Genomic DNA, 12,328 nt, shown 5'->3' on the forward strand with positions numbered 1-12,328 from the left:
CAAAAACGAATGCACATTTGAAAAATGCAAAATAAAACCTTCTGCCCAGAGGAGGAACACAAGTTGTACATACAAATACAGTTATTCCTTCTGCACCAATTCTGGTTGCTAAAGACAAAACTGGTTTTTTACCAGATGGGGAAAAGTAATGACCAGAAATCAGTAGAAAGGCACTAAGTACTCTTTTTTTCCTTTGAGCAGTACCAGTGAAGATTTTGTTAAAATATCTAGCTAGCCCAAAGTCAAAAGCTACAGCTTTGAAATCCTAAATAAACTTCCAAGGTACGTCCCAAAGCAATCCTATAATCTACCAGTCTAATTTATTTTCTTTATGCATCAGCAGCAAGCAAACATTATTTAACATGCTAATCCACAGTACTTATTTACACTTAACAGCAGGCTCATCCAGTCACATCCCTGACAAAAAGCAAAGAACCCACACAAAACCAACTCAAACCAAACAGAACCAGCTAGAAAAAATTCAACCTGAGCCCTTTATAATCACTATTCTTGAGAAATCTAGCTTTCCTCCTCCTTGCTGCACTCTCATGAAGCATGCATCCCAGACTGCCTCTCCACATAAATCTGTTACAATCATGTTATTTCTCTGTCTCTCCTAATGATGAAGTTTATAATGAAGACAAGAAACGTTACTACAAAACATGCTTTCAAGAATGAGTTAAAAGAGTTACATGTAGGTAAAACTGCAATATTATCAGGTGTGATAGTATGTCATTAGATCATTGACACAGCAGTGTGGCATAGAGCAAAAATAGGGATATCAATGTGTGTTTTACACAGAAGAACAAGAATTCATGAACTCTGGCCATCTAACTCAAGGTCACAAAGTTTATGCAGGCCCTAAGTTGGCAGGTATTAAAAAAACCTGGTTTTGATACACCACCAATAGGACGGATGATCAGCACTAAACTTACCCTCCCTTACTGCCAAATGAAATGTGACCTGATTGAGGATTCAGTTTCCTATAATAAAGCTGGTTCATCAGAAAGTAGTTTTAACTTTAATGTAACGTATAAATCACAACCATTAATTCAAACCCACATGACCTCCTTTTAAAGACAGGTGCAAGCTGTGGCCTAAGCTATCCTGTGTCACCTGATCATTTTTACCACGATTTAACCAAACACAGAATTTCAGTACAAAACTACTGTATTTAATCCAGAAAAACATCAGTCCAATTGAATAGCAAAAACAGTTTTACCCAACAATGAGAACAACCCTGACAGAAGAAGGAAAGACAAGTAAAACAGGAAATGCAGAAAATACCTGTTAGCTAATAATAGTGAATACCAATTTGATTTCCGCTAAGTAACACACAACAAAAAACTCCAAATTTGAAAGAAAACAAAAGGATAGTTGAGTCATCATTTTATAGATCACCTTCAGAATAAATTTATCTTATCTTTTATCTTAAGCTGTAAATACAACTACTAGAAATAGTGACAATAGTGTGTGCTGAGTCCAAGATTAGAGCACCAGCATAGGATATGCTAATCTTACAAATGCTGACTACATAGGCATCCTTAGCTCATTTAAGTGTCTGTGAGGTTGATGAGACTAAATGCATTACCTTCTGGCTTCTCAAGTAACATCCTTTGGTAGTTAAGGTTTTTTGGTGAGGCAATTTCAGAAATGGATTTTCAAAATACACTTAGAGAAATCCATGCCAACAGAATACCTTCCCAAAGAATGCCCAGCTAACTTCCCTTCAAGTAAATGCCTAAACAATAGTATCCCACTGCTATTAAAAGGCAGTAACATGGAAACGCAAATTAAAACATATTTCGTACTTTAGCGCTCCAAGGGTTGCTTGTACCACACATGGTTAAATCTATCCTTTTAATTTCTTTCCGAAGGTCATAGGGAGGACTTTAACACTTCACTTTTGAACAACAATAGCAAAATCCAGTATATAAAATTTAAAAAGAAGTTCACCACTTGAGTTTCCAACTAACTCCTAATGCAACAAGTGCTACTGAATCATGATCCAAACTTAACACGACACAATTTTATCTAAGGAAACAAACAAAACACTGACCTCAGAGTAAGCCAAAGTAATGTGCTCATATATCCCTTGATGATGATGGATAGCATCTTCTAAATCTTGCAGCTCTGAGGGAAGCTCCACCTCACCACAGGCTTTACACCATGAGTCCATATTGCTCATGTACTGCAACAAAGAAACATTCGGCTTTGATTTCGGGTACTACCATTAAGTACACACATGATGGTAACATCCAAAAGGACATTCATCTGCATGACACACACTGAAAAGGCTTCTTTTAAGCAAAAAGCCTTTACAGTATTTCTCTCTGAAAGAACCAGAAATTTTTATCAGAATAGAAAGAAATATTCAAGTCTGATTATACTTGTGCTTTTAGGTATCTGAAAATTGTGCTTTTAGGTATCAAACTCATTGAGCTGTTAGGAGACAGGCAGGCTTAGCCAGATGTTGGCAGTCTTCAGAACCAATTTAACTGTTGGCAACATTGATGCTTCAAGTTTACTCTTGCTCCTTTTCTTGACTTTGCAGCTAAGAAGTTTCCTTCATCCTGCACCTAGCACTTCAAAAACACAAAAGCCAACTAAGGTCTTGTTTACACAAGGAAGTAAAACATGCTACAGCTTTCAAGTCCAGACCCTTGGTTTTTACCCATCAGCTCCCTGTGCAGATACTCATGGTATCATGAGGTTTATCACCTCACCTTTTTTTAATCTTCAGAGAAAACCATGTTAACTTTGCACATGCACACAAAGAATTGGTGAATTATTCACTGAAACACTCCATAGTTGTCTTTTTCTGGAAAGAGGTTATCAAGGAAGAAAAGCAGTGTCAGGGCACAGTGAATTCACACCTCAGTCCCCAAAGAACTAACTTCTATGTGCAGAGAAGCACTAAATCCATTTGGCAAGCTACTACAGCAGCAAGCATGTAAGGGATTTACAACTTAAGCGGAGGTCTCTTAGGACTAGCATTGAACTTTGAGCACACAGCTATATCAGCATAGCTGCTTGAGTCAAGCCCTTCAGGGGAAATTAAGGATACTGCAAAAGAAATCTCTTCTGCAGACAATTTAACTTATCTCTGAAGCAAAGCTGTCTTGATAAACAAGAAACTGCCATCACAGCTATATGCACAGCAGAAGTTCTGCCAACTTACTTTTTCGCAGCTAGGGGGCATGAATTTTATACCCCTGTTATGCTAGGAAGGGAAATAGGAAAAACAATCTGTTTTTCTAGGAGTTTTCATAGTGTTGAACCTAGTACAGCCAAACACATGTGAGCTCTGTAAAGTAAATTTCCTCTATTCATATCAAGTTTGAGACTCAAAAGTTATGAGACCAAGCCTTTTATTTCATCATACATATCTTAATTCTTGGAGCACAAGTAGTCTTTGAGGAAAAACTAATTAATAGATCACTTCTGGTACTCTTCTATTGCTTGACAGCTGGGCAGAAGGGTGGTGGAGTACGTAGCTCTAAAATACTTCTTTAATTCTCACTAAGGGCCAGTTTAAAAAATCTCTAAGGTTAAGCACTGAACGTTAACAGAAGCTCCATGTGCACCAGTGAGCAGGCCCTGATAGCTGGTACAGCCTTCACTGTGCCTGACAGGAGGCAGTGACACTTATCTGTCACTTGCAAGAGAAAACATGCATTCAAGAAGGGTGAGTTTTTTCCTTGGGCTGCCTACATTTTAATCTTTTTTATGTAGGTCAAGCGTCACCAGTCTCTAAAGGGGTCATTCCTCACATTCCAAACCCTCTATCCTTGAACTTGCTCTCCACTGTTAATGGAACAGCTAATATATCACAGGCAGGTATCTTACAAATCAACTAGGGCAATCCATCGCAGCTCATCATAAAATGAAAACTGCAAGGAGGAGCAAATAAAAGTACATTAATCCCAGCAGATGTTGCACTATTTTCTCTCATTTTAATCTTTACGTCTGTTTACACTTATATTTAGTAGTAAAGAAGGTAACACTGACCCTTGCAATAGTTGCCCAGCACACAATCACACAAAAAATTAAATCCCTTGACTTCTGATGAGCATAATTTATTAACCACATTTGAGTCAAGGTATACCTACCTGTTCAAATTTCATTCATCTCTCTTCTACAAGTACAGCTCAAAGGCTTAAATGCAAACCCAAATGACCCAAATAATTAGAAAAGCATCAACATTGACAAGGTACTGAACTGTGTCTATCAAAAGCTGCAAGCTGACTGCCAACTTTTCTATCAGAAGACAATTCTTCATTCTCATTTTTATGTAGCTTTTCTGTAAAACCAGCTGAAAGGACCTGTTGCAGTGACATCATTTTATTATATTAGTCTGTCTAAGGACATGAAGCCAATGCCACCACTAACATAATGAAAGTTTGCATCTTAATACACTCCCATTTCTAATGTCTAGACATTTATCAAGTTAAATATCCATGAAGTAGAAATCAGTGAAAAAATATCTTAATATGAACTGTACTGCCTCTCTCTGTTTCTGAAGTTTCCAGTGCCCAAATGCTTCCTTCATTCATTCCAAATTAAAGTTATATCTGACATGAGACCTTTCCTTGGATATAATTTAGCAAGGCAAAATGAAAGAAAAGTATCTACATACAGTACATCACCTATACCCATCCAAGAACCTCTGCTCTCCGAACACACCAGGGATGCCCAGAGCAGACACTCTGCAAGATCAGTGGGTGACTCAACTGCGCACACACAGCAACTCCTTCAGAACTGAACTCCCTTGAGGACAAAACATGCTTTTGCCATTAAGATTATTAACTTGGGGATATTTATTCCTATTTCCCCTGCATATACCTCTTCTCTGGCAGTTACACATGGTTAATGACTTAATTAAAATAATTGGTATAGGCCTAAAGCTAAAATATTTTTTTAGCATAGCAGGAATCTCCTATGGAATACTAAGTAAACTTCTCCCACCACAATTTCAGATTCAGAAGGCAGTTAATTAACTTCTCAACTTTCAGGCCACTTCAACTTATGCTTTCTAAAAGCAATTATCATGAGTTAAATCTTGACACTCAAGGACTGATGGGAGTTGAATGGTGAGGACAGTAGAAGAAGTGAAAGCTTCTAGATGTAGAAAAGGCCTTATATAGATACTTAAAAGCCTTATATACTTAAGCATTTCAGTCCACTTCATTTTATTCATATAGCTAATTTGGTTGTTTCATCTTGCACTGATGTAGGCAAAGCCATGGAAAATTTAAGGCCAATGGGCTAGAGTGAGGAGAACAAAGTTTTGTTTGAGTATTGAAATTGGCAGAAATAAATATTCTGGCTTTCTTGCCAACCTTTTCAATCACTTTTTGCACTTTTGTCCAAAGCAAAAACAAACTGCACAACTCCCATTCCAGGACATAAACTTTTGTTGATGCTCTCCCCATTTACTAACCTGTTCGGCTTTTTGATGGAAGATGGAGGACATGTCCAGTAATGTGCTACGTTCTTCCAAGGCTGCAGCAAATGCCTTCCATTCCTGTTCCAGCTGACTGGCAATCTGTTTGATTTGCTGTGAAGCGTAATGACCAGACTCGATCAGGCGGCTTGCTACTGACATGATGCGGCTTATGTTTACATACACATTCTGTGGAGAAGGAGGGGAAAATTAGTTCTAGTCAGCAGACCAATTAAATACAGAAGCATATTCCTAAAAAGTTCTACTTTATTACAGTACTGATCAGTAGTCGTTTCATTCGGTAAGCTTATGCATGCCAAACTTTGGCATCTAGGTGTATAATGTAGCAGCCTATCCATAATTGACAAGTGAGAATGATGACTTTAAATAATCAGGCTAAAACTCATGTTAACAATCAGCTTAAGCCAATTTATATTATATGAAGACACATTATTACAATAAAGAGCAAGAAATAATCATATTTTACAACAACCTGAATAAAAATGTTTACAGACATTCAAGTCAACAAGATAGTCAGACACACACAATATAGGAAAATTGAAGTATCATTACTAAGTTCTTGATCCATCCACAATATGCAAGTGTGCAACATCTGTGAACCTTTATATCAACTTCAAAAGTAACTTTTAAAGAAACAAAATAAAGAATTCTGAGCTACAAGAAGTTTAACAGTTTTACATTTTATTTTCTTGCTGCTATGCTGCCTTAGAACTAGCGTTCAAAATTAGACAAAGACCAAGATCAGAAGTATTCTCTAGCATACTGGCATAAGTCATTGATGGCTCTTAGGCAATCTAATTTTCAATCAAGAGTTTCTGATTCCCATGAAGTAAAACAAGAATGAAAGTTTTTACCACCAAAAACTTTTTGAGTAATTCTTTCAGAGCTACATACGTGTAATATGGAGTTGATACTTTCTTCAAATTGGGCAGACTCCCATACATCTAGAATGAAGTTCCTAGAATCACAGGATTGTTGAGGTTGGAGATTACCTAGTCCAACCACCAGACATTGAGCAAGTCAGGTGGAACCATGACCTGCTGGCATCCAGCCATTGCCCAGAGCTTGACACTGACTGGCTGGAGCAAGTGTTACAGCTCCTCCAAGCTTCACTGTCCAGACCCATCTGAGTGGCAATTAGGACAGATCCCTATTGACTGTAAACAGTATGCATGTATGCAAGCAGGAGCACACGTGACACAGCTTACAGCTCAGGCTGCTCTGCTCACTAAATTAGCACAACAGTTGATTGTCTTTCCTTTCTGCACAATACTACCTCTTGCTTTTTTACATTATCCCACACATCTATGCTCTACTTTTTAAGCACAGCCAAACAACCGTACAGACTACAAATCTGCTATTTCCAATAAATTTTAAAAGACTGGAGAGCATTTAGGCCTACTAAAAGTGTATGTAGCATAAATGCAAGACTGCTAAATGAATACAGAAAGCCCTTAGATGGTCTTTACAGTTGTGAGAAGAAAAAAGTGCCAAAAGAGAAAAGAATAAAGGCTATAGTAGACTGCCATTTGAACTCTTTCTGTAGCATAATAAAGCAATTTTGGAAATTCTGAAACAGCAGTTAAAAATGAACACAGCACTATAAACATGAAGAAAAACAAATTGATACTGAGCTGTGGTTAACATGCATTCATTTTCCCATGGCAATCAGGCTTCACGCGTCTGGACGAATACAGCCTATAGCAGTATGAATATGAATTAAAATGCTGACAGTTGAACGCTTTCCAAGCTATGTACACCACATTCCTTGCCTCAAAACAAACAAACAAAAAAACCCAAAAAACAACTTACAATAATCTGAACCTTTTACCTCACTACATGATATATCTACCAAAGTTTTAAGTGTGATATATCTACCGAAGTTTTAACTAAATCTATTTCATTTGAGTCATTTCATTCATTTTAGAATGAAATGACTCAAATGAAATAGATTTAGTTAAGGAGGAAAAGAATCTCTAATAGCAACTCACTACAATCAAACTGTCTTTAATTCACCTTTGAAGGTCAAAAAATTTTGTTCCATTTCCTACAAGGACAGGCAATTCCAGTGTCATTATTATAAGACAACTGCATATTTTGCACACTGCTTGAGAGATAAGAAACACTGTTACAAGTGAGCTGTTGCTCATTTACCAGAGACCGGTATCTTATTTATTGTATGCATTTACAACCTGGCTTTAGTTAAGGAAGCAACAGCTAGGACGCAATAACTGATATAGTGTTCTTCAGTGACCTCATTTACACCACCTGCAGCTTCTACATGTGTATCAACTGCCTCAAAGGTGAAAGGGTAATGCAAGATTGCATTTCTTTAATTGTGTAACACACAATTATTGTAACAAGACTTAAAAGGTAACAATTTCAGTCACTGCATTATAAAGTGTTTAGTTACGATACAAGCGTACTTAGCGTGATTGTCTTCTCTAAAATGCTTTTTAGCCAGAAGCGGAAAGGACACCTTACGATATCTGGAAAGCTCCTCATTGCAGATTTCTCCTCTTAAGAGAGTATACAAATAAAAAAAAAGGCATTGCTCAGCAAAGCAATACAGATTAGTTGCCTAACTGAGCTGTGTTATTCTTTGGCGTGTGCCTGAAAGGCAAACACACAGGAAAAATAAAGGTGACAGCCTATCAGCTACCTGAACTTATGCCACGCACACACAAAATAAAGCAGGCAGGTGACCTGAAAGTTCCACTTTATTTCCTGATTTTCCCAGATCCGTTGAGAAAATGTTTGTTTAGCTCCAAGATTTCCAACAGCAGTTTTCAGTTTTCTGACACAGAGACTATAAGGCATTCAGTTTTAAATGCAATCAAACTCACTGACATGGTCCATAAGCATCATAACTGGCACCTCTATATAGACTGTAGTGAGCTTGATCTATTTTACTGTGATACCATCAATTAGGCAATGGCATTTTCAAACCATCTGCCACCTCACACACAAATAAATGACCACCAAAACTTGGTGTAGTATTAATGTATGAATTAACACCTGCTTTAATGATTTACACGTTCTCTTAACATTTCTTCTGGTCGTATTTTTGGAGCAAGAGTAAAACTGTCAGTTTGGGAATACAAACTTCAACAACAAGGGATGTGGGACAACTAAGGTAAAACCTGACCCTTGAAAAAATATAAACTTGGCAACATCCAAGCGGCAATTAAGGAAAGTGTTTAACATGTTCTTCAACTACAAGGATCCTCTAAATATTCACAGGTAACCATTTAAACACTGCTATCAGCACTGGAACATGTGCAACATAATTTCACTCCAACTTTCTTCAAATATCTAATTTCTTTCCAACATTTTTCGCAGTGGACCTGAGGAATCTTACTGCAAGACTATATAGTCCAACACCAGCATTACTTTCCTTCCTTCTTTACTTTTCTCTCACCTTTACTTAATCATAGTAAATGCCCATGCCTCCAAACTCTCCCTACAGCCACATCGCTTTCATGTATGTTTCCCATTACAGCACTAAGCATGGGGCTCTAAACTGGACCTAGTTCTCTAGTAGGACCAACTGAATCAGAGCATTTTCTTTAAAAATCTCAAGTTCAGCTACCCTAATAAGTACCAAGAGTGAAATAAGATTTGCTTCGTTTCAGTAACACCACTGTCTGTTCCCTTAGTTTGTGATTCATTAACATGAACATACTTATTGCTGTATTAACACCTCAGTAACTGACTGCTTTTTAAAATCTGTTTACTTGCTTCTTCCCTCTTAAGGATTGCACAGTTAGCCTGTTCTATTTAGTCTTGCTGACTTTGGAGTGCTCCTCAGAAGCTGAAAATAGCCTGAACTCATTTTACCTTTTCAGTCTATTCTCAGGCTGGTGGCATCCAGACATTGTGTCGAAGCATTAACTGTTCAGGCACCATAAAGATTCTCTTAGGGATGTACACCTGTGGTCTTGCTCTCATTTGCCCAAATCCTGAGAACCAAGGGCAGTCTAGAATTCACATGGTGCTCTAGTCTATCACAAGAGACAAATCTGTATAGTTACAAAAACACATATTTAAAGTAAAAAGAATCTCAGGGGTGAAATATGTGAGCAGTACAAAGGAGGAGGAAATAATTACACTACCTCTAAGCTAAAGGTGAGTTTACATCACCTGACTTTCTTCATGTTTTCATTTGTACCAGTCCCTGTGGCTGGATTTGAGCAAGACATCTTTTTAACTCTGCAAACCTGGGGATATTCAATTGTTGTGCTCATACTTTTATTTTAACATCCCAAAGCTCTCACCAGTGTTCATCTCTGACACTCTCTTTTTGGATATCATTCAGGATTTGATTACTACCTTGATAAGATGTTCTGGTGTATGCAAACAGCCTGTTCTGAGAACATTAATCAACTTAGCAATATGCCTACAATTGAGATAGGAGTTTTTGGATTATAGTTAACAAATGTAACTTTTACTCATGGTCCTATCAACACTGAGACAAGAAGCAGTCATAGCACATCCTTTAATAGTAGCATGTGTCAGCTTTCTCCAAACAAAGTTTCATTTAGCCTGCATCACTCTTCAAGCATTTTAACCCTCCTCAGTGCAAGGAGAGGCACAGTTAAACTGTAATGAAAGCAAGGCCATCTGATCTAGCAAAAAGAGCAGAAAATGTTCAAGCAGACAACATCCTCCTCCTTACCCATATTTCACATGACTTCTTGTCTTCCTTGTGTCTCAGCAGATGTATAGAAAATGGCAGGAAAAAGAATGGACAGACACAAAATCAGTCTTTTCCACTTTTCCATACAAGACAGACTAATCATATAATCATGGGTACTTTATTCTTGCTGTTTAAAAACTCAATGTATAATTTTTGTACTTGTAACTCCTATGATGCCTTATTTGAAAGTTTCTCCCTTACAAGGTGCTAAAAACTTGTTTTGAGAAGTGAAGCATTGGTTTAGTCACCCAAATAGGAACGTCAAGCTGAAACTGAGTATTGCTTAACTCAAATAAATCTCAGGACTTGACAACAGCAATTTACTGTTGCTGAAAGCAGACCTTTAAAATTGTACTGAAAATCCATCCTCATTTTCAGAGAGCAGAATCACTGAAATTTTGTTTTTCCCTACAGTTATGGAATCTACTTGCCTTATAAAGAGACAGCCTTGACTTCTGTCAGTGCACAGCTTCTCAAATTCAATAACAGGAAGTCACGTATCTATCCTTCCTACATGGGAATTATCCTTCAGTCATTAGTTCCTTTAGCCACATCAACCTGTGTGTTAATCCATGGCAACCATATATATGTCCCTCTTTAATGCACAGCACTACACCTATCCAGATTTTCTCTGGACAGATTTATTGCAGTGAGAACCCAGTCTGTGTATTAGCTTAAGACTTGCATGAACTTATTCTTGCTACCTTGTAAAGTGCAACAACACGAAACACAAAAGATTCCTAGATATACCATTTGCTAATGAAACTGGTGAAAGTATAGTTAAATCTCCTCCCCAGATGTATTCTTTACCTTTTTGTTTTATAGCATTTAGTTTAACACTTCCAACTATTTTTTCTTCTTACTGAAAACCAACATTCTAAAAATGGCACAAAGCCATTACAAGAATTTTTTTTTTTAAAAACTCAGCAAATCCTCTTTGTCCTGGATGTAACTAACTCTTGTTCATGACAGGAAATAAGTAGCTTTCACAATGGTTTACATCCAGGTGGCCTGCTTCAGACTGGAAGACCAGATCAAAATTTTGGCTTTTCACCCAAAGGTCATCACTCTTTCTCAGCCAAGTTTGGCATAAGCAGCTGTAGAAGTTGCCCTCCACCTCTTGGAAACAAACTGCTGCTTGGGGAGGAAGGGGACATGAGAGACCCAGCTATTGACAGAGGGTAGCACCTGCTGTGGAGGGGAGCATGTGCCCTGCAACAACAACAATATGTTGGGAAAAGCAGCTGCAACATCAATTATCAGAGTTAAGCCATGAGCATGTGCAAGCAGTTGCATTTAGTTGCTTGGGGAGCATTTATCCTTCAAATAGTTCTTCCCTATCTCAAGTGAGCATAAGAAAATTGACTAGAAGGCAAGATCTATTAAGGTCCAATTAGGGAAACAATGAAAAGTCTCGAAAATCTCCTGCAATAAATAAAGCTTATACATAGTTGTCTCTCTCCCTCCCTCTATTCCATCCCAGTGAATCACTTCACATGGTTGCAGACAGGTTAAAAGTTAAATTTCACTTCTGATGTTAGAGCACTCACACAAGACACCTTAAATGCACTTTGATTACTGACGAGTTACACTGACAGGAAGAGTGAACAAACAGCAACTTGTTAAGTACACAGCATATTGCAGAGTGGTCAGGGTGAAACTGAACATGGTTGCAGGAGTTAAGACTGCCCCACATTTTTCCAGTTGAAAGCTAATGAAAAATAAGGCCTGCCAAAATTCAATCAGTTCACGTCATTTTTTATGTCACATTCAGTTTAATCTTTGCCCTTAATCTATATGAAAGGCTTTTGCCATTTAACCAAATAAAACCCAGATAATCCGAGTGCTGCTTAAATCAAAATCAGGGACCAATCACACTGAATTTACATTTTCCTATTCCATGGCAGAAAACCCCTGCTGGGGGGGCTATGCTACAGAAAAAAATGCAGCTTGTTTTTACCCTTTTGAATGTTTGGATAGGTTAATTTACCCCAAATTTAAGCTGTGCCTTTTAAGTTTTAAGAAAACATTTTGCAGGCTGAGAAAAAAATCCCCTATAATTAATGCATTTGACAACTGAAGGCAAAGGAGAGATTAACAGGAAAAGACTAATAGCAAACACAGAGCAGGAAGGATTATGCTGCATTGCTCAAGTGCTTCCT

General features: G+C 37.7%; 1 protein-coding gene across 1 annotated transcript in view; it reads right to left on the reverse strand.

Moving 5' to 3' along the window:
* TRIO (trio Rho guanine nucleotide exchange factor) overlaps nt 1-12,328 on the reverse strand; it is a 244,215-nt gene that overhangs the window by 147,744 nt on the left and 84,143 nt on the right. Inside the window, 2 exon segments of the mRNA XM_036378951.2 lie at nt 2,060-2,191; nt 5,444-5,635. Coding sequence (XP_036234844.1) covers nt 2,060-2,191; nt 5,444-5,635 — 324 coding nt within the window.

Source organism: Molothrus ater, chromosome 1, assembly GCF_012460135.2.
Source record: "Molothrus ater isolate BHLD 08-10-18 breed brown headed cowbird chromosome 1, BPBGC_Mater_1.1, whole genome shotgun sequence".
In the NCBI taxonomy this organism is placed as follows: domain Eukaryota; kingdom Metazoa; phylum Chordata; class Aves; order Passeriformes; family Icteridae; genus Molothrus; species Molothrus ater.